The following is a 23,351-nucleotide window of genomic DNA, read 5'->3' as shown; positions in this document are numbered from 1 at the left end:
GGATAAGTATTAGGGAAAGCAATCGGTGAAGTAAGGAGGGCTTAAAATGAGGGGATATCTCCAATGACAATTTGCTGAACACTTGTCAGCAGTAATGAAATGTTTGCAGAGGGGTTGCTATTTGTGGCCCCTAGATTGGATGCTGCTGCTCCACTGCCCCCACTAACAATTATATGCTATGCATAATTTCCCTGCCATCTATTCAATTGTGGGAAGCAGAGTGCAGATGTACCTACAAGTGTCCAAGCTACTGAATAATGCAACAATAATGAGCATTAACAGTAGGTGTGATTGATACGTGACAGAAGTAATGCCTCACACAGTATAAGTAAGGGAAAACACTATGTTCTTTTATTGTTTCTAAATGACATAGCGCATTAATCACAGTAAAGACAAACCGACCGTCCCTGCATATTATAGTTGAGCAAGCTTAAGTTTAAAATTAGATGCAAGGTATTTCTTCTCTGTTCAGCCATTCAGCGCTATTGCACAGGAAGCACAGTAATAAAGCTTTAAAGAACAAGAGTTACAAATGTGGTTGGTGTATCATTATCTATACAATAGCTGCTTTGTAAGATTTTTCCAGTATGTTAAACAGGAACCCAATTAGTAATAATGCAACCTGTAAGTTGATTTTCCTGTGGATGTTTTTTTTCAGGAATCGATTACAGATTGCGAAAAAGACTATGTAAGGTTCTCGGGCAACTGTCGACTGAAACCGTACTTTAGTTCACATAAAAGTAACAGTCAGGTCTCAAACTGGACTAAACTTTGCCAATTTATTTAAGGAACATACATGTTTTGTGCAAAATAAATCAAAAGAATGACGCAAAGTAAAGTGTTTTGCATCGTCTGGCAGGGTCAGGTGGTGACTCTTTATAACGACTAAAATTGTGCAGACCACTCAATGTCTTCATGCAGAAGGGTTCAACCAATCACACCCCACCCCTCTCCCGTGCCCATGGGACAAACAATATACACAAACGGCACAGAGCATGAACTGAAAGGCAGTAAACAAGTGAACAGTGATGATTATTTGCTCTCTCTACCTAATGTGTATTGTGCTGTCAGCTCATTAACTGTAGGTCAAGTAATGGCTGAGCAAAACTATAATTACACATGGCACATCAGTGCACAGAAACTGAGCCATACAGTGGAAAATAAATAAGTGCACCAAAATGCCTGTCCCTTTCTTGAATGCGGAGGTAGAGAGCTGAGTTCCAATCAGGCGATAATGTTACTTTGCAGGCGTGCTGTAGATAAGAAATAAAATAGCTTTGTTCACTTAAATTAAGAAAAAGCTTCACACCCCTCCCCCCTCCTCCAATGCTATTCTAAAGGAAGGCTTTGACCCCCACCAGAAGCGATCAAGTTGTGCAACTCACCAATGCAGCAGTCAGTGTAGACAGAACACTACTTCTACCAAAGAGGGACATTTGTTCAAATTCAACTGGATTAAAGTGACTGAGTCTTGGTAATCAGTAACATGGGAAAGATGTGTTGAATATATAGTAGGCCCAGTGAGGATCATGTGTGCGCTGGTAAGGGGGCATGTCATTTATGTGGGAAACCAATTGTAAACTGTACAGGCCGCCCCAAATAAAGGCACTATTTTCAATATACAGTATCTTTAACGTCACCACTACCAGGTGTGCACAAGCCGACCCTGTAAATCCTCATCACCCAGAATTCCCAAGTCATAACCACTCTGGAACCTCTGACATTTTTTTCTTGGGCAGCTTCTTTGCCTCACAAATAGGCATGATATGTATGTTTCGAACAGTGAGTTGAAGCATTACATGGAACTGTAGGATAACTATGTGGGCCCTTGTGTCCAAATGATCAATCGACACAACTTTTGGTTTCAGAGTGACCTTAAATAAGCTGCCATACAATTTGTTCCATTAACAGGAGAGAGTAGTAGGTTAATGGAATTCACTGAATCTCATTGCCTGTTACAGTGCTTATAATATAGGATTTAATAGAACATAATTGAAACTACATTCCTCTCACTCTCAAGGGCAATAAAATGAGACGAGCACACACACTAATTCTGGTCCCTTTAAATAAGTTTATCATTTAGGTCTGAAGAGTTTTATCACTTATGTTGAATTTGTTTAACTGCTTACATATAAAAGTCCCAATACGTACACCCAAAAAGTGAAACATGAGTCGAGAGACAAAAAGATAAAAATCAAAACCCAACTGACGTTTAAAGTTAACACGCTGCAAATCTTCCCCCGTAGCCGTTTTCCCACCACGGCTAAAACCTGGATTTGTCCACATCGGCACAGTAATATATATTCTGTAATCTTTGAGCGTCTGTGGCTATGTACAAGCTATACACACAACGAGCAGGCTGAGGGCCAGCTTTCAAAAGCTGTGCAGAGGGAGCAGTTGGTATGGGAAGGTTCCCAGTCTCCCGGCTCCTTCCCCCACAGTCTGCCCATACAGGTGGCTGTTCTGCTTCACTTGCGATCGTCGATGGTCTTAATGAATTCCACCGCCGCAGTGAACTGCATCCACCAATAGCACTCCTCCCCACTCAGCCGGCTGGCGTAGAAATTATTGATGTACTGAACGGTGGACAGCAGGCAAGGCGGGTTTGCCTGGAGGGGAGGAGATGCAGGGATGGGCCGACATTAGCTTGTGGGGAAAAAAAAAAAATCTCACGCTACACTGTTCAGGTTACAAATGCACATATGGAATGAAAGGTGAAATATTTTGGATGATGTTGAGGTTTCAAAAACAAGTCTATAACAAGTATGTGATTTGAAAGGACAAAAAGGAGGAGGAGGAGGACTACATGAAAGACTCACCCTGATGAGGACAAAGACAAGCACAGGAACAAAGTCATCAGCTCCGGGGACAGAGTCTTCGTTAGCCAGACTGAGGAGGTTCATGATAGTGGAACACATGCGCAGTATACACTGGACTTTGTCTCTGGGTGTCTTGTAGGCATTGATGGTCTTGATCTCAGACTGCGCAGAGGGCCAGGGAGCCTCCTTCAAGTAAACCTAAAACCAAGGAACACACACAGCTGAGCATCTCTGGTCAAGGGAAAACAGAAGTGATTAAAGCAACAACAAAAAACAAGCATACCTCTGGAATTTGAAGTGCTTTATGATTAGCAGTAACAACTTTAGACAGCCGTTGAATATGTTCATGGAAAAGCCTGTATGGGTGGGGAAAATTCAGTTTTTAAAATACATCACTGTAGTCTGTTAGTCACCAGCTTGATATACTGTGTAAATTAAACAAAAATATTCTTTCAGTGTAACCTTGGGAGGTATTGTATTAGTTGATGAATACTGTTTGTTTATTGTCCTGACTCAGTTGAGGATCACATCACATTTTATGGCTGATTTATGCAGAAATCCAGTTAATTCCAAAGGGTTCACATATTTGTTGCAAGTGTATATACCATGGAGTTAGTCAGCAGCATGAAGTTGAATGAAGTGGCAAAATAATATTCTATAAATATCTTGATGCATTCACAGAAATTACTCTGAAATAGAAACACTGGTGCACGGCATCATGTCACTGGAGAAAGTGCAACTACTAACTGATCTCTGAGAATGTCTCCATCCTGGTTGGGGTAAAAGGCCAGCTTGAAGATGCGGTTCATGACGCTGCGCTCGATGGCCATCTGGGCATCCTGCAGCTGGTCCTCGCTCGCATACTGCCAAATGGCATCACGGGCCATGGCGCCGTACAAGTAGCGCAGAAAATCCTCCACCGCTGCAGTCTTGTCATCTGCTGCTGTGCACACTTGGAATGCTGAAAGGGAGGAGGGGGGAAAAAGAGTGAGACTACTTTCTACAAATTCTTTTGCATAGTTTTTATAAATCTTGTCAAATACAACAAAAAAAAAATGTGCAAACTATTACAGAAAACCATAAAGTTACCCTTGATGAAGTCAAGCATCCTGGACTCCATGTGCTCCAGAAGGAGACGAACACATACAGTGGTAAAATAGCGGTTGGCTACCTCCTTGTCTCTCAGAACTCTCTGGAGGAGCCTCTCCAGATGGGCCTGTGAGGTCTGCAGGCCCTGCCGGCATCTCGTTAAATAGGCTATGTATGGAGCTCGCTTTCTACAGCAAACGCAAAGAGTGGACTTTGTTTAATTAGTGACAAAAGAAATGAAAACTAAAACGATGCTGCTAACCTGTAATCCTCTGCAATGGCAGCAAGCAGCTTCCTACAGGTACGGGGGTCGAAACGGGTGACGCAACGCGAAGTCTCCTGGATCTGGGCCATCTGGTTCTTGTCCTGGAGGTTGATGGCCTCTGCTAACTGGACCTTTAGGAAGCACACGATCTCATTGTCTGGGAGGGAGGAAGGAAGGAATCATTAGAAATGCAACAAAGGTTACGCAACATCCAAGTTTGTAATCTAATCACTGTGCAACGTCTGTGTGACAATGTGACTGGTGGGAACTACTATGAAGACTTGTGGTTTTACCATGTTGGATTTGCTCTGAAATATAATACCTTCAGGGTCCATGTGGTCAGGCAAACCATTTCTAGTGGTAGCCGAGGTCAGAATAGGCAGAGCCACTGAGTCTGCAGAACACAATGCCATCCGCAACTTTTTCTTGGCATCACTGGAAGTCAATGACAATCAGCGATTAATATTGTCTTTAAAAAGTATGGCTAATAGTGGTATACTTGCTGAATTGTGAATGTCATACCTAAAAGAAAACTTTGAACCATGCTGCTGAGCTGTCTGACTGGCTGAATCTGGGAGGTCATCAGTAGAAATGTTCTGCATAGGATCTTCTCTTGGAGAGTCATGAACACTTTCTTCAGCACAAATATCTATCAAAATAAAAGATGCACTGTTAGTAGGTTTGTGAACTGTTGACCAAATTTGCAAAACTAAACAAATAATTTAAATGTTAATATAATTATGTTCATGGGACAACAATGTCAGACTCTGCATATCGTTATTAAAAGTGTTGCTGTTCACTCAATTGATCTTCACAGTTCCATTAAATTGTTTTGAGTGACTGGCCAAAATAATCAGTTTGTCTAACGTGACAAATTCACAATGTAAATGTTCTAGGCTGTCATTCGGGGGGCAGAAATGGGAGTACAACAAGGTATAAAACTTCAAACTGCTCCAATGTACACATCAGAGAGAAAACAAGTGTAGTAACGTTCCTGTTCAGTTATACAGAAAGATGACCTGTGGCTTAAATTCAGTACATTCTTCTAATCAAGCAGCAAAGTTTGTGGTTGTGGCTTACAATCCTATTGAATCACTGGTTCTAATCTTTAACTACATATTGGGGCCTTCATTTGAAAAAACTAAATTGTTCATGATATCAGATGAAGGTGTTACCTACTATAATTAAGTTTTCACCCGAGTAGTAGACATAACTACGACATAACTATGAAAGTGATGGAATTTTTGTGTTTATAATGTGAATAATCCTGTACATCCAAAATCCTGTGAATCCTGACCTCCAGCACCCTCATAAGCCGCTCCTGCTGTGGCTCCATCACTTGGGCTGGTCCTCTTTATGTTTCGGTACTTGTCCAGGATGTCTTCCGCTGCTTGGACTTGGGTGCTTTGTCTGGGCAAAGGTTCTTCTGATGAATCAACCCACAGACAATTAGAACCCATTACAATTCGACTCAGCAAGGTAGATTTGATTCAACCACTTGTGAATTAGATCAACAAACCTTGCGGGATTCGCTCCGGAGCAATATCATCCTTCTCGTGCTTGTCTCGTTTCCGAAATGCAGCTATAGGAGCTGTGAAGATTAGAATTGTTTGATTTGTATGGTGTGACAAAGAGTTCGATATGACTTGATGACAGGGTGACCGCGTGCCATCTGTTAAATGCAGAAAGGCAGGGGGTGGGAGGGGGGGGGGGTCAACTGATGAAAAATCTCATTCCAGTTAAACTACCCAAAGAAGCAAAAGAATTCTAATTAAAATTGTGAATAAACCACCAGAATATCATTAAAGTCTACTGAAACTCATTATGGATAATTAGGTCTAGGAAGTTGAAATGTCTATGGGGGTTTATCCTATTAACACAAATGGTGAAAACAGGACAAACATTTTGAGGTAGAATCTAACATTTGATGACACCCATGGGAAACACTGGGTAAAAGTGTAACATAGCACATGTTGATATTCTGTATTGTCAACACAGTAGGTTGCAAAATAATACTATGGAGCCTGTAAGGAACGAGATGCATGGATGATGACATTGGGCGTTCAAAATGCACCATGTGACATCTACAACTCTCAAAGGCAACATTTACTAAGCAGCATGGCACGCAGCCCCAGCGGTAAAGCTAGCGCAATGGCGACAGCGTTACCTGGGACGTCACTCTCAGCCGTCCAATACAGCACTGTGAGGAACACAACAGACAGGGTTGGCCTTTCGCAGAAAGGCTGCCGCTCTGCAGGACAACCAACTGCGTTGCCAGGCAGAGCAGCAGAACAAACACATTGCACTCTGCACAGGTTGGCGGCAGGCTGGTGGTTCAGGCTCCAACAGCTCCGAACTTTACCATGTGTCACCCACTTTATGAATATCAATTTAATGTTTACTTAAGAAACACAATTATCTCAAAGACTAATGTGCAGTCACTCCGTGTGGGCGCAGCTCATTATTCCCCAGACAGATGCATGAGATATGGTGGTAGAGTAGAACTGCAACAAGAGATGTGCCATCTATCAGTGGTGATGACGGAGAGGTCCATCTAATGACCATTAGCTGCTGGATGACAGCACAGCTGGGAGAGCTAGCGGCGGCCACACAATCTACACAGCGAAAACCCCTCTGATGAGTGATTAGCTCCGAACGCTCTATATAAATCTACGGCTACCGAGACGTGAGTGAAAAGGGACTGGACGTGTCCGTAAAGTAACTCTGACAAACAAAACATATCATTTTCCAACTGGAACGTCGGCAATATGTAACATCCATCATTCTTTCGCGTGTTATAAATGGCTTTTCGGGCTGCTCTTTAAACTGTGAGATTTTCTGTCACTTGTGATTAGGAAAAGTTTCATCAGGGACCGAGAAATGAAGGAGCCCTGAAAACAAACGTTACTTTGAAAGGATGGCTGTTAAATTGAGCAAAGACGAGACCATTTCCTTACCTTTCGGGATGGCTGACACAAAACGCTTCTTCCACCATGGCCTGTTGCGATCAGACTTCTCATCATCACTGTCTTTTCTGTCCTCAGCCTATTAAAGAAAATCACAGACATTTGCATGTTGCAATAATAATTTTGTGGGTAGTACAATCGATTTCAAAATCATACAGTATTACTGGCGAAAACATAAATGCAAGATTATTTATCGCCTTGTCACTGCAAAAACAAGAATTGACATGCAACACTCCACAGTCACAAAGCTGCAAATATAGCAAACCTCCACAAGTCAAGCTGTGGTAACAACAATCTTCTTATTTTAAAAATAGAAGCGTAACTTTAACACCGACCATCTACTGTTATTGAAAGAGGAACATCCCAGATCCACAATGTACAACATGTCACATGGATTGATAGTTACCTCTCCTTTCAAAGAGTCCTTGCTGGGCGACATGGATGGCGCTGCAGCAAAGGCCCCCGCCGAGTCACGCTCTTCAACTGCCACACGACGATTCAGCCCAGGGTCACTCGTAGGTCGACGGCCCGGGCAAACAATGTCAGAGCTGCGACTCCGAACCAGTCGGTCAGGGAAGGAGTGGCGCTGCTTGTTCTCAAACTCAGCCTGAGCCAAGCTGTGGGGCATGACGAAAGAGTGGCGTGTCTCCTGCCCGACGGCGCTGGCTTCGGGGATGGGGGGATCAGGGGGTGGGTGAGCAGGCCTGGCATACTGCACCTTGGGCCTCACTATTGTCCCAGTGGTGGAACCTGGGACAGTAAAAGGCACGAAGGAAAAAAGTACAGAGAATATGATTTTGCTAGGCACTTCATTTGGTACACCTAATTTAATGAGATTAGATGAGATGAGACTTTATTATGGGCAATAGATGGATTTTGCAGTGTCCTTTCATTTAGACATGACATTCTAAGAGTGCTAAAGAAAGACAAACATGAGAACCGAGTAGGCCACCTGTTTCAAGGGTACACTCTCTCATCTCCTGAAAAGTTTCCAAAGGTGGATTTTTTTCCCTCTATAAGCACAGTGGGACAAGGAGACCGTGCCAAAGTGCTTGGGGTGAGGTCCTTCAACCTGTCATTCCTTAACCTTGCCAGACATGCAACCACTACTATTCCTCTCAAAACCGTCTTGTAACTAAAATGCAAAGTCTACACAATCTTAAACAAAATGCTCAACTTGCACCCAAAAAATGCTCTTAACACTTGGTATTAAAACGGTGGAGGGGAAGGAACATCCTTACTTCGGGGGTTTTTACTCAAGCTATGCTGAGGGCCGACTACATTTGTAAAACTGATCGTCTGTTGAGCAGTTTAGGAGTGCTATTTACCTTCTGCACAGGAGAGCGGGTCGAACATGACCAATAGAGAATCAGCTTGTGAGGCTGGCGAAGTCAGATGCTGCGATCCTGTAACAATAAAAGCACACATGAGTCATTAACAGCCATTTTAAATCTATCACTAATACACAAGTGCACATCCACTGTACAATGTTCCTCAGAAAAAAATAGTACTGTTGAGATGTCAATATAAAGAAACAGCAATTTAGACTGGCGACCACTGTAGAAGTGACAGCAATTGATGGTTCTGGCTGTTTTGGACTGTACTAATGACTTAGCAAGCCTAGTGGGGATGTGACACTCTCCTACCGTGGCCTGACTCTTCCCCATCTGGACTGGTTATAGAGTCCTTTCCGCCAAAGTCTGAGCTGCACTCTGAGCGCAAATCCTCTATCTTGTTGGGAATGTCCTCAGAGGTTGCACTGATACCTGCAGGGCAAAAGAAAAACACAAACTCTGCTGTTTTATGCTTAGGACAAAAGCAACATAGTAGCAGCATAATCTAATGGGAAATGCATTTGGGGTCAAAAGAAAGACAACGTTTTTTATTTTCCCTCTTTAGACTACTTTAATTGCTCAGGTGGGAACCCAGTGGGAGCTCTAAAGTGGCAGTGTAAGCTCCCATGGGTTACAGAGCCAAGAATGATACAGACTGCATCCAACACATTCAATAGGCTGCGGTTAGATTAACAAGCACTTGCCAGCTAATTAGGCAGCTGTAGTTTACTTGGTAGAGGTCGCTGGTTGGAATTCCGGTCCCAACTGCCTGCTGTAGGTGTCCTTGGGTAAGACACTTCACGCTAAAATGCCTCCAGGTCAGCATTGTAAATAAACTGTTCACAATTGCCTTACCTGGCTATCAATCAACGAATGGATGAGAAACAATTTGCATGGGGTCCATAAGAGTCATCAAATGTGGACATGTATTATTTCAAGCATATCTGCAATTTTTTCTTTGTGCGAGTGCATATGAATAGAGTTTAGATTTTTACCTGAGACAACACTCAGGCCAGGAGTGCTTGGTCTCGAACTGACCTCCCGGACTTCTGTATCATCTGAGGTGCTACCAACCCCTGAGCAGCTCTCGAGCTCCTGCAGCCGTTCCTCCTGTTTCGAATCTGGGGCTTCTGTAAAAAAAAGAATGTCTGAAAAGCTCATTTTCGAAACAAACTCTTCTTGTAGTACAGTTAAGTCTCATTTCAACTACGGTGTAATCATAGAGCACAGTTGCTGCTCCAGATAACATTGGTGATGGTTGCTGCGCAGTGGTCATTCTGTCATTCCCCTCCACCCCTTGCCTCTTGACTATTAGTGCCAAGTACACACATATGCATGGAATCAAAGAATATATTACCACGAGTGATAAGAGCCAAACAAAACCATAAAGCTAGTGAGGCCAATTCTTTGGCTGCCCAATGGAGCTGTTGGGTTGAGCCCAGAGGCTCCATATGAACAGCAGTACTCATTTGCATGCTCGTTAGTAATAATGTGCTGGTGAAGTGGTCTGCCGAGTGTAGTTTTCTGCTTCCAAACCATGAAACAAGCACAGCATTTGAGAAAAGGCCTCTGGTCGCGCTAATACTGAGCAGAGCAAGAGCAGAAACTGAATAGAAAGCAATCAAGAGACTCAAGCATGTTGTCTATAGCATCATTTTGAAAGGTGTACCATTCTAATGAACAAAACACTGTTTTTCCAAAGATAAAATGAGCTAAAAAATGCTGTAAAGTATACATCTCATTCATAAAATAATTAAATCATAGGATTTAAAAAAAAAAAAAAAAAGGATTTATAGCAATCTTTATTTCCTTTCCTTTTAAATGTCTTGAACTTGGATTTCAAATGCTGTACTTTTAATTATATGAAGCACTTTGTGTTACCTTGTGTATGAAATGCTCTATATAAATACTTGCCTAATCACTTACTAGCCACAAATACAGTATAGGTATGTATATGTTTGACTTATAATTGAACAACTGATACCCAAATGAGCTCACCAACATGACACGATAAAATATACAGGAGTCTGGAATTGAAGCCATATAAATTGACTGAAGACAGCTGACTATTTATTGTCCTTGTGCTTCCCTTCCCACTGCTCCACCACAGGTGCAAACACACCTGGCGGACCCTCTAAGGAAACCCAGAGCTGCCTTTTATTGGCACACAAGGCTCTGCCCTGAAAGACAGGGAAGTGCATAAAAATATGATGACAGATGTGTACACACATTTTAGGTGTGGAACACAGAGTGCAACCACACCTGGTCTCCCAACCCCCACTTAAAAAGGCAGCAGAAACATGAATATGCATACAAATACGTGCATGGAAACACATATTAATGACTGTTGTGGGAGTGAAATGCTGGAATCATAAGAATGGCCCAAGACAACAAACAGTCAGTAGGTGACAGCCGGTTGACCCCGGGACCCCACCTGAATCACTTGGCAGGACCTCCACACTCCATGCCTCGCTTGTGGTCTCTGAGATTGTGGAGCCGTAGGGGTCCAGCAGCACTGAGCCTGATCCTGGGAGGCACAGCAGGCTGCCGAGCATGTTCTCTGCAGCTGCCCCTAAAAACAAAGGGAGAAAAGACTGAACCTCCTCCTGTACCTAAAGTCACCTTCATTGTCAAAGCCATTTTTGTTTTTAGCCTTAAGTTTTTTAACCCTCACTAAAAGGAAACATGATCTGGAAGTGTCGAGCTCTGCATATAGAGAGAGTTGGGGTTCAAATACTGGGGCCTGACATTTAATCGGCCAGCCAATTACATTGGCCAATTGTGGTCCTTCAAATATCGGCCCATAATTATCAGCCAAATGTTAAATATTTGCAGATTGTTTTTATTTTCATGTACTCTTACTATTTACAGCAGTTGTACACAAGTAACATTGGTCTCATTAATTAAGGATTTATGTCCATTGAAGTCAATGAATTACAGAAAGCAAAGTTCTTTTCTTTAAACTATATTTACAGTTGACCCCCACTATTCACTGTGAAAAGGTACCAGGGAAGCCTGTGAATAACAGAAATCCTCATTTAAGGACACCCATTGAAATACATTTGGAGAGGAAATAATATTTAATTTATGCATTATAATTTGGGGAATTAATTGGTTGGTTAATCCGTAATCAGTATTTTATTCGGCCAATAATCAGCATTGGCCTGGAAATAAAATCCATATAAATCGGGCCCTATCCAATACTGTACATTTTATACTTAGAAAAGTAGGATTATAAACTCTGCTCCAAGGTTAGCGGTAATTGGGAACGTATCACTTGGCCTGGCCTTCCGGGCCTCAACTTTGAACTGTTGATTACGCTCACATTCCTCATAAACAAATTAGGGTCCTGCATACCGGCCACTTCCAACTTAAAAAGGCGGAAGAACACAGAGGCGTGGCAAATACTAAGCAGGTGTGCAGAAGTCAGTGTTCTCGGCACAAAACGCCCATTGATAGCCACTCGCCGAGGTCCATCGTGCTTCCACTTAATGACACACATGCATCATGAGCAAGCACATACGCCAGTTATGTTGTGATGGGAGAGTTCTATCCCACTGTCCATGTTTACAATGTTCAAGAGAGCTTGTCTTTCAGGTGGATGATTAAATGAGTGGCACAACAAGAAGCGAAACAATTAGAATTTCTGCCTCATTATCATGGTAATCTTATCAGTGGGATAATGAGGTATTAATGGATATTTAATGTGCATCTCATAACCCAATCCCTTGGAGAAAACACATAAGGAAATCGCTGTAAATTCACTTAATGACGGAAAAGTCCCCCAACGCCATATTCCGAAGAATGAAAAATGGCGCATGCAAATGAGAAGGAACCAAGGTCAATAAGACTGCAGGGACCAAATGAATGTCAGAGAGAGAGAGGAAGACTGAGAGAAAGAGAGCTCGGTAAAAGAAAAACTCTGGCAGGCAAAGACGGAGATATGAACGTACGTATTTAAAGAAATAGTCCAAGCTAAAATTCCTTAAACAATTTAAGGAATAATGGAAGCTATGATTCAAGATTGTGTTATTTCAGAAACGTGCCAGAAGGTGGTGACATTTTCCTGAAGTCACTGTACAATAGAGACAAAAAAATAATCGTAAAGATAAAAGCAGAAGAGAAAGCGGAAAGAAATTACTCAAGTAAATTCTGGCCATACCTGCTATTTCCTGCAGCCGATCTTCATCCATGTTGGGGTCAAAGTCACTGCCGAGCACGTCAGTGCTCCAGGTCTCACTAACAGTCTCAGAAATGTCCCGATCCTCTGTTAGGCCCATCATGTCTCTGATTTCAAACTTGCGCAGTTTATCATCCAAGTTGTCTTGAGTGGTGGCTGATTGAGACCCACCACAATGTTATTTCCACACATTGCACACTCTTTCCCTTGCACATATTATTATCTTTCATTTGGGGGGGGTTGTCAGCATAACACTCATATAAATAAACTTTTTTCTTTGACAAAAATGACAGGAGAGGAAAAAGTGTGTTCTACAGACAGAAAGATACTGCGATTTCTGCATGTTTTAGAAATTTAAGTTTAGGGTTAGGAATGATGGGGTTAAAAGGTTAAAAATGCATTTTTAACTACACACACCTTGTTCATGCTCCAAAAGCTGGAGAGCCTCCACCCCATTACTTCCTGAGGGTCCAGCACCCAGTTCAGAAACAGACTCTCCCTCGAGGTCAAGAGATGACACTGAATTAGAACGATTAGATGGACCTGAGGAACACATGTAAAAGAATAACTTGATGTCCAATTTTGTGAATGGCTTGATTCTATGTACACCAATATGACACCAAACAACTATATACTACACATTACTGTCATAGGATGTTTTTAATTTTAGTTTATTGAACTGTAACGTTAACCTAATATCTACAAGAACTTGGTGGAAAAGCTGGCCATGGATATTTTTAGGCACAGACATGTGCAGTGGCATGTTAGCTTTTTTTGGTCCACTTTTAGCATGTGAAATAAAAATATCTTTGCAGACTGTGCAATAAATATTGCCCGCCATCTGGCCCCTCTCTATGACGATATAGTTTCTTTATTTGACTTTGAAGACAGAAAACGAACCCTCAGAGATGCCTTCCAAGTTGTCACTGCAGAGTGAAAAGCGCAGCGTTTTGTCTGGTTTGCCATGCAGCTTTGTGTCGTCTGCATGGCTGTCGCCTTGGGCAGCATCAGCCATTTGCAAGTTCAAAACCTACAGTGGACAACACAATGGAGAGTATTGATTACAAATAAGGGTCTGCATGAGACATTAATAATGATGATGACCATTAGAATCATAAAATGTATGAGATAACCACACTTCCACTCGTTTTATTTATAACATCATTACTTCTACTTCAATTAAATGCATTAATTGAAGTCACATTACCTCATTCTCTGACATCATTCCAGGGACAGTCTGAGGACCATTTCCAAATGATATTACAAGCACCTCTTCTGGCATTAGCTCCTGCAACGACTCCTGGGAGCTAGTCTCTGCTTCCCCCTCCTGGGCTAAATTGGTACGGCTACGGCTTCGAGCAGCTGCTGTTCGGGCGTTGGGGGAGGAAAATGTAAAAGATTACAATCAGCTAATATTCTAAAATGTCTAATTTATTTTCTAAATGAAGTGCATTTTCAAAATAAATGGTCTTTGGACTAGTTGAATTTATTTTGTAAACAGGCAATAGTCTATAATTATGAACTAACATGGTGTTAATATATGTAAGAACCTGCTCATTGAAGGTCTGAGCTAAAATAACATTCAAGTGTGCATGGGTGGAGCTTTTTCAAGAGATAAAAATGGAGTTCTCTGACACAATAATGATATGAGCACATGCACATCAATTTGCTTCCACACATACAACAAAGCATCTTGGCCCTGTATAAAATTGGGTTGGAGGAATATATCACTGTTTTTGTGCCTATTAGTATTATTGCCCTGATTTTGTAGAAAGTTTTTCCCTTTTACAAAACAACAACTTATGCCACCAAAAATTGTCAGAAAACAACTGCCGTTTAGTCTTCCACTGTCAACATTTGCTGATATAGAAGGTACATGGGCAAAATAACCCGCAATACAGTACACTGTACAGTATGCTCTATGTGGGGTACCTTGAAGTCGGATTGTATTCCATTACTTCAGCACACGATTCTACCTGACATTGATCTACTGGATTGTGCAACTTTTCACAACCAATACTTCTAAATTGTGCAACTTTATTTCAATCTTGGCCTAACTCATGGAGCAAATTGCTATGTGATGTAAAGCAAGCAGAGTGAAAGCACATGTACAAAAGCAGTGAGCAGTGTCAGCATCCTACAGTGATTGGTACATGCAGGGATGCTCTAAGAACAAACACAGTGAGAAAAAACACAAGATGGATAACTTCTATCACCGATGCAACTGACATGTTACCCACCAAAAGGGGTTACTAATGGAATATGAGCAGAGAGGGAGGTGGTTGTAGGGTCCCAAGATGCTATAGCAGCTAAATGTTGTCCTGGTCATTCAATGGCAGCACAAGAGGGAGGGGAAAGGCATAGGTAGGGATTGGGAGAAAGAATACAGAATACATCTCACACTTCAATTTATAAAGTAATTTGAGTATTAAGACTGTGTATTACAATCATGTTTCATAAGCAAGTGCTCCATTTCTAATTAAGGCATTGTGTTATCATAATTTGTCTTGAAAATACTAATGAAAGTAGTTGAGGCATCTTTCCCACCCATTCCAATTAAAGTTGAGTTCATTTATATTTGGTAATTTAATTGGTTGTCATTTCTGTAATTGAGCCCCAATCCGGACCAAGCTAATTATCTTTATAACAAGCTGGGAAGGAGCTCATTAACTTCCTATAAAAAACACAAGCCTCTAACTAGCCATCACTGCCCAGCTTGTTTATTTTGCTCCTCATTACAAATGATATTCTAATTGTTCCTCCAGTTCGCATTTAAACATGCGAGTGCAGAAATGGCCCACACACCTGCACATCAAGTATTTATATTATTTATAATATTCAGCAGTCATAAATTCACTATCAAAGACAGAATCAGGCAGAGGAGATTAGTACCTATGGGGAGTCTGTTCTTCTTATTAGCAGGAGTGCTAGCAGGGGAGAGCTGAGGGGTGTTGGAAGGGGTAAGTTCCAGACTGTTGTTCTTCCCAGTTTGCGACTGGGGCACATTGGCCAACAGGGTTTCCAGGGCCATGTGCTCCTCCTCCCTAAGGTGGTCTCCAGCCATTACCCTACGCACAAAATCCACCTATGCATGAAGAGAATAACATTCTTTGTTGAGGTTTTCACATTCTGAACAAGCAACATCACATAAAAATAGAGTAATTCTGAGCAGATGACATGGACATTAGCAACAGGTAGATGAACACAAGCTGAATAACAATGATTGATAACGGCAATTTGGATAACTTCCAATATTTTCCGGAGATACTTCTCTACAACATTTCACCTCACACTCACCCAGAAGTTTTCGAGAATTAGTTATGTAATCACTGTCTTATGTCTATGTGTAACTTGGGCTGTATGTAGTCTTGTTTTCAAGGGTAAAAATAGGCTTTCCGACAAAATCCAAAGGAAAGAATTGTCATGAATGTTAAACATTTCTCTTCATTTGAACTAAGATGGCTTGAACCTCAGCCAAGCCAAGAGGAAAATCTAAATCATAGCAATTTCCAATTTTGGAACAACGCAGTCTGGCAGATAACATAACATGAAGAAGTCATATGAAATGTGATTTGATACTCCTCAGGACTCGTTTCCACTGTTCCACAGTCTAGTGATTGCATTTATATAACCTAAAATTTTATCAAAACAATATCTGTAAAATATTCTGCAATGGCAACTTCAAATCACATTTTTGAATGACTTTCCTATGATGTGTTACGAATTGTGTATGCATAAATGATTTGGATTACGCTGCCATTGCAAGAACAGAACTCCCCCCTTAATTGGAGCAATATAGTTAAAGACTTTCTGTTAGCAGCAACAAATTGTACCAATGCTATCAGCTGTTGATGTGTAACATAAACCGCAGTCCTGCTTAGGCCTTCGAGAAGGTTCATTGACGACATCGGTGGTGTTTCAACTGCTCTTCCACCAATCACGACATCCAGAAAAGCAGCAACACAACTCTGAAATAAATTTGTAGAAGATTATTTTTTAGGATTTACAGAAATATTTTTTTTCTGGAATAAAAATATAACCAAATGTAATATTTACTTTATCAAATTTGGACAAACAACTTTTTCGTCTAGGGTCTGCATCGTCATCCGCCATCGCCAGCTGCTGCAAAAGCTGGCCGACCTTGGAAAAAAAAATAAAAATTCATGCAATATCCTGTATATGATACATAACATGACAGAGACATAAGAGAAAAAAACTTGCCATGCCACTTACTTGCATTAAATTGAAGCGAGCCACTTCATTAATGGGGGCATCTGAGATGATACCATACTGTTCCGGATTAACAATTGCCGGACAAATGAAGCAGGTCAGCAGTAGGTCAGTACACATGGTACGCACCTCTCCCACTTCTAGACCTTCCACGCATGACAACGTCTTGTACATCTGCGACACAATCCATCGCAGGCTATGGGGGAAGCAATAGGTGTTCTGCTTCAAATACCCAATAAACTTGTTGACCAGAGCAACTAACTTTGCTTCATTGGTCTCAACAGCTGCCTGGACTCTTTGTTTGTAGCCCTCAGAGCCCTTCTCTCCAAAGCGCTCCTGCTGGACTCGAGTCAGGCGCTCAGTCACTTTGCATGGGTCTGTCTCCAGGTGGTCCTCATCTTCCACCAACAATTGCATAATAGGTTCGTGGAGGGTGGCTGTTAGGAAGAGCTTGGCTGAGTACAGGCCCTCGGAGAAGAGCTTGAACAGGATGCTGAAGGCACATGTGCCTCGTCGCAGTAGCCGCCGTGGGTTGTCACTCTCCTTTAGCTCAAACTCTACCAGGTACCGCAACACCTAGGAGTAGTCAAGAGAGAGGGAAGACAATTTGATTTTTCTTTGTGTAATGCGTAAACTGGTTATTAAGCTTGTGGGAATGTGTGGCAAACCTGTAGCAAGTAGCTCTCATCTTCCTGCATGATACAGTTGCCATAAAGTGAAGTGAAGACGGTTTGGATGACCCCTTGGGTGTGCTCCTGGTTCAGCCTTTCCCCTGCCACTAGGCATGATGCCACCAGTCTGGGGTTCTCCCTCAACCGGGCCAGGAATTCACCATAGATGGTCTCGTGGAAGCTGAGAGTCTTGTAACCATCAACAAACTGCGTGTCCTCCAGCATTTTGGCATGTTGGCAGCATTCAGCTGGTGAGGCTTCCACACTGAAAGCAAAGTGAAAGACGAGGCTTCATGTTAATAAGAATCTCTTATCTCGCTTCAAGAAAGTCGTTGACCATCAATCAATAGTTTGTCATATTTATACAAAGACGTGAAGATTCTCAAGTGTCATCTGACCTGGTGAGAATGAGCCGATCGAGATTGATCCGCTGTTGCTTGGCAATCCAGGCGGCCCGGTATAGCCTCTCGGCTGTCTTTAGGACATCGCTATTGAGTCTCTGGATCAGCTGCTTCTCTGATGCCACATAAAGCCGCTCCTGCTTCAAGTGGTGGGCCAGAGTATGAATGTCTGGCTTCACCATCTTTACCAGCTCTCACAGGCTTTGAGGCAAGGAATTAATGTACTGAACAGAGAGGAGACAAAGAACAAATGAAGACTCTTATTGTTATTAACACAACTATACAGTGATTTAAATCAGTCATTTATTTATTAGATAATCATACGCCATAAACAAAAGTAACATTTACCTCAGTAATTCGACATATAATAACTTAGCACATTCAATCAACCTCAGGAGGTCACCATTTTCTCTTCCATCCTATTTCTATGAACCTTATCCTCATTTGTGTCAACGCAGGAGAGCTGGAGCCCATCCCAACTTATAGCGATGTGGAAGAAAGAGATGGTACACCCCGGACCAGTTGCCACTACTCACAGAAAATCCATGAACATGCAACACTGGAAGGCCTGAAACAAGATTTGAATCCAGATTCTAGTGAGTGTCTGTGAGGCAAACATGCTAACCACCACTTGCACCACTAGCTCCTGACTGACACCATTTTCCACTTGATCCAAAATAAGAAATGTTGGTCATATTTTTAACAACATTTGTTTTGTAAAAAAAAAAGAAATAACAGTGCAAGCACATTTTTCACAAGCACCTTAAATCACAAGACAGTAGAATATGCTAATCACCCTCTTTTCAAGCTATAGAAAGCCAAGGCAAACAAACCAAGCAGAAAAAGCATGAAAATTGAATGATTACTTGGGGAATCCTCTGCACAATAGTCTCTCTTTGCGGATGGTTAGTAACATAGTAAACACAGTTCATGCACTCTGGGGATTGGAATGAGACAAGACTGCTGGAAGCTACCTCATAAATGGAACGGCTGCAGGGCAGAGACAACGCCTGCAAGCTAATAGACAACCACAGCATTACAATTGATATGCTTGACAAATCAGATTGGTTATGCAGATTACATAATAAAGACAGAAATAAAAAATGATGAGCTATACATGGACTTACGTTGGAAGGAGAACGAGGTATGCTGACCTCACAAACGTGCACGGAGCAGATGCTGTTTGCAAATTTCATATAAAACAACATGTACATGTAGCATTGAAACTTGACTCTACTCCCTTAGGCTCCGAAACACACTTTGGTAATTTGGTGAAGAGAGAACCGTGTGAATATTGTGTAGGAAAGAAATATTTAAGTAAGAATTGAACGACTTACCTAACCAAGGCCAAACAATCCCAATTTGAGTCAGCACATTATACTATACACAAAGAATAGACAATGTCTTGTTTTACAAGATGAACTATTTTGGGGAGGGGCAAACAACCCCTTGTCTGAATCTGCACAAATGCCTCACCCCTAAGAAGAGTACGAGGTGAACACAGAGTTTGGCAGAGCCACTGTAGGAAGTGATCCAAGGCTTACACTTTTTGTACTACTACTCTTTTTTTCGCCCCTGGTCATGTGCCTGGTTTCAAAATCTGTTAAGATAATGAAAATTGATGTGTGTGTATCCAGCTTCACATATGTCATGATTTTTATTCTATTCACATAGGATGTTCATGATGAACTTCCATGTCGGACGTCATGAAGCAGCACATTCCTCACATACTCGAATCAAACTGAAAAACAAAACGGTATTAAGTGACTTGCTGGGAGGTGAACAGGCATTTATCAAAAGTCCTCCTGTGCAAGCGCCAATGCTAGTAGTACCATCTGGATTGAACTGCCTGGTGAACCACTCGCTAGAGTACAGAGGAACTATAAAGCAGAAGAGAAACTACACAAGTGGGCAACTTAGGACCTCAAAGCTTCGTGACAATAATTCTGATTGAGGCAGCAAAGTCGATTAACTTAATAGGACCACCTCCAAAATTATGTGTTATGCAAACAGCACCATTGTATTCCCCAAATTCATAAACACACAAAGTAGCAATACTACAACATCCCCTTAGCACTTCCTTTTCAGATAAATCCTGACACTGCTCATAAGCAAGCTACATAAGTAGCATCCACGAGCGCAGTAATGAGCAGAATACTGTGTTTAGACGAGTGAGGCCGCTAAGAACATACTATAGCTCAGTGGCCTAGTGGTAGAGTGTCCGCCCTGAGACTGGACGGTTGTGGGTTCAAACCCCAGCGAGGTCATACCAAAGACTATAAAAATGGGACCCATTGCCTCCCCACTTGGCACTCAGCATTAAGGGTCGGAATTGGGGGTTAGATCACCAAATGATTCCCGGGCGCGGCTCCGCTGCTGCTCACTGCTGCTCACTGCTCCCTTCGGGGATGGGTTAAAAGATTTCACCACACCCAGATGTGTGTGTGACAATCATTGGGGGTTTCCTTTTTTTTTACCTTTAATAAAGAAATCTTTTGACTTGAAGACCTCGTCTCAAGTGGAACAATAAGCATACTGTGAGAAGATTTACGCGTATCATTGAAAGAGGAATATATCACAACCTGCTGCAGCTTATGAAGCAGCAAAATGGTAACAGATGGGCTGATGCAAAGCTATCTTGGCTTGGATGATGCGTGGTTTGTTGGTTGCTGAGTGATGTGCATCATGTGTTTGTGTGTGCCTGAGAAAAATGAATGACCGAAATCTTTCTTGTACTGGCTCAGTAGGGATGGACGGAGGGAGGGAGGGAGGCAGGGGCGTGGATGGATGAAATGGACAACACAATTTGAAAACATTTGTCTACTTTATAATTGATGTCGTTTTGAAATTCTGCTAAGAAACCCTGCAAGTCTGACAATAGTTGGTGTTGTCCTAAACAGCACCTGTCAAGTTGAATTTATCTGTATCACAATCTGATGTGATTGGAACGGTACTCTACCTGAAACAAGCCACAATGGCTTTCGTCACTCAGATAGTTACAAGTACACCGTTAGTAGACAAGAACACAAATCTAGCGAGGAAACCAAACAAACCAGACGACCAGCGCTTAAAAACTTGACTCTTGCTGCATGAGTTTAGTAATGTATTTCCAAATGTGCTATTTTTAAAACACCAGTTATCTACCTGCTATTACTATATATTGCATTATACATTAGCGTGACTAATCACTTTAAACTTGCTTTGCTGGTCAACTGAAGAAGCGTGCACTTGTATTGTGTTTATTTGCAGGCGTTTCTAACGTTACTTAAGCCAAAAGCCAGACATTAATTCACAGGAACATAAAAAACAAGCACGAAACAACCTGAAATACTTCCACAACTAGACTACAAAAACCTGTTACAAGCATCAGATCAGGATTTGTGCATGTTCAAATTTCAATAGTCTGTAAATGCTTGACTCTGGTATTTGCAGTCCTACACAACGAGAATAAATGCATTGTTAAATTTGACTGTCAAAGTTCAGGGTGTTAAATGACTGACTCTCAAGGGGTCGTGAAGTTTAATGTAACTATAGCAGCTAGTAAATGTTATAATAAACCATGGAGTAGAATTTCTACTCCACTTTCTACTAAAACCAATGATTCTAGCACGTTTAACACAAATTCATGTTCCAAATTAGTGATGTGCGTAATGCATTTACTACGATACCGCACTAGTCGAGTAGCATGAAAACCAAAGCAACCAAGAATATTTTATTAGTGTTAAAGCATAGCTCAACATAACAGCATGTAAAGCAAGAAACTTACATTCATTGGGTTATCCACAAGCTTTTGGGGACATCGACAGAAGCCAAGCTATTATAGTGTTGCCACTCAAGGTGGTCTTACGTTCGCATTGATTTGGTGGAAGGACCCTCAGACAACAAATATTCGCCTGCCAACGTAGACCAAGTTAGGCTGCTAACCTGAGCTAGTCAAGTGCGGAAAGCTAACTATGAGCTAACCTCAGTTTGCTGCGTTAGCCTAGCTTACGTTGCAAGCTAAACAGTGATCAATATAAGATCAACAAAAGATGCAGCGGAAATCGGGCAACTCACCGAACTTAAAGGGTATGTGTTGATGTGTCACAGTACTACCAAACACAGCGGATCATGAGATTTATCAAGCTCGAGAAATTGTTTGTCTGCGGTTGGCCGTCTCTCACTGGGTGCTGCAGGAGCGAACTGTACTGTCATTTGCTGTCATCACGAGGAGAAGCCCGCAACGCGCATGCGCAATCTTTTTTAAAGGCAGAGTCCATAAACCTTAAAAAGCAAACCGCCCACGTTTTGACAATCACAGAATGACTTTCTTAATTGATTTTATCTACAAATTCTCGATAAAAATTTCGGTCACGCTCAGAGAATAGTTCAATACTGCGTTCGCGTCTTGAATTATTTTTTCATGTTTTATTGTATTTATGATATGAATTATTACGTAAATGTGACGAACAATATTGTCAATAGTCTCGTTCCATCCAAATTCCACCTGGAGATTCAACTATGAACTGCAACAAAAGAAGCTATTTGTTATTGTTGAATAATTATGTTGTCTTATTTGAGTCATTTGTTTATTACTATTATTCGATTTCGACTCATAAATTGGATCATTCTAAATAAGTGGCAGTATAAATGTAGCCTCCTTTTACGCTGTATCCATTTATTTTGTATTTAAACGCAGCTTTTTTTTTTTTTTTTTCAGAAAAACTGGCTACCTTACTGTAATACATGCATTGCTCCGCTAGATGGTAGTCGAAGGAAAACAACGCAAACCGTGGACATCAGCAAGGCAAAACAAATAACAGTCAAGACTTTAGATCGGCAGCTGATTGGCCAAGTCATTTGAAATACTGACAATTTCTGAGTCAAAAGATTTTTTCAAGATCTATGATAGACCTAAATTACTGTAACTGAGCATCATGCTACACTTCATTTGAAAAAAAAATCATTCAAAAAAAAAAAGAGAATTTACTGATTTTCTCCTACGAGTGTTTTTCACTTTGATGGAAGAAACAGAAAGAGAAAGTAACAGAAAAAATAGAAAAAAACCAAAACGCATTTACATAGATCAATAAACTAAAACATGTTTATGTGAAATAAATACAAGTAAAATAATTCATTTGTTCAATTCCATTTATTATATATCTATATATAGGTTATAAACATCACAAAATATATTTTTTTAATCTTGCACAAAGATAAGATCCAGTAAAAGAGCAATCTTAGTTTAGTCAGCAATAACAAGAGAAGCAGGCATATATCTAGGTTCAGCGTTGCAGATTTTTCGGCACATTCTTATCATTTACCATTTAAAGAAAATGAGTCTTCACAAAAACATGTTTGAAAAGAACTATTTCATATCAGTAATGATAATCATTTTAACTGTGTTGTTTATTTCG

General features: G+C 41.3%; 1 protein-coding gene across 7 annotated transcripts; it reads right to left on the bottom strand.

Annotated features, from left to right (window-relative positions):
* Positions 1–329: 329 nt before the first annotated feature.
* On the bottom strand, positions 330–22,167 carry gapvd1 (GTPase activating protein and VPS9 domains 1). Of its 7 annotated transcripts, none has more exons than XM_037258515.1 (29): positions 22,012–22,167; positions 17,953–18,179; positions 17,552–17,819; positions 16,887–17,459; positions 16,710–16,793; positions 16,487–16,621; positions 15,546–15,738; positions 14,894–14,974; positions 13,861–14,015; positions 13,554–13,683; positions 13,071–13,196; positions 12,636–12,809; positions 10,908–11,045; positions 9,469–9,603; positions 8,786–8,905; positions 8,468–8,545; positions 7,546–7,889; positions 7,131–7,218; positions 6,341–6,373; positions 5,693–5,764; positions 5,471–5,599; positions 4,696–4,822; positions 4,496–4,608; positions 4,171–4,330; positions 3,909–4,096; positions 3,567–3,780; positions 3,103–3,175; positions 2,820–3,017; positions 330–2,609 (listed from the first exon to the last, which is right to left on the bottom strand). In XM_037258515.1, exons 2-29 carry the CDS (start codon positions 18,135–18,137, stop codon positions 2,469–2,471), a joined length of 4,455 nt encoding a protein of 1,484 aa, XP_037114410.1. In that variant the 5' UTR covers positions 18,138–18,179; positions 22,012–22,167; the 3' UTR covers positions 330–2,468. The 7 variants fall into 7 exon arrangements, with proteins under 7 accessions (XP_037114410.1, XP_037114411.1, XP_037114413.1 ...); XM_037258516.1 differs by having other exon boundaries at positions 2,469–2,609; positions 5,471–5,596; XM_037258518.1 differs by lacking the exon at positions 6,341–6,373 and having other exon boundaries at positions 2,469–2,609.
* Between the last annotated feature and the right edge of the window lie 1,184 nt (positions 22,168–23,351).

The sequence above is a fragment of the Syngnathus acus genome, chromosome 9 (genome assembly GCF_901709675.1).
Source record: "Syngnathus acus chromosome 9, fSynAcu1.2, whole genome shotgun sequence".
NCBI classification, from domain to species: Eukaryota; Metazoa; Chordata; class Actinopteri; order Syngnathiformes; family Syngnathidae; genus Syngnathus; species Syngnathus acus.
The sequence above is the reverse complement of the archived record's forward strand: the minus strand, read 5'-3'. Positions and strand labels throughout refer to the sequence as shown.

Bases quoted from the DNA above. Each gene is read 5' to 3' on its own strand.
- gapvd1 (XM_037258515.1), bottom strand. From the start codon at position 18,137: ATGGTGAAGCCAGACATTCATACTCTGGCCCACCACTTGAAGCAGGAG. The intron at 17,820-17,952 runs GTCAGATGACAC...CTTTGCTTTCAG, and splicing joins GATCGGCTCATTCTCACCAG to TGTGGAAGCCTCACCAGCTG. The intron at 11,046-12,635 runs GTATGGCCAGAA...CTTTGTTTTTAG, and splicing joins TCGGCTGCAGGAAATAGCAG to GGGCAGCTGCAGAGAACATG.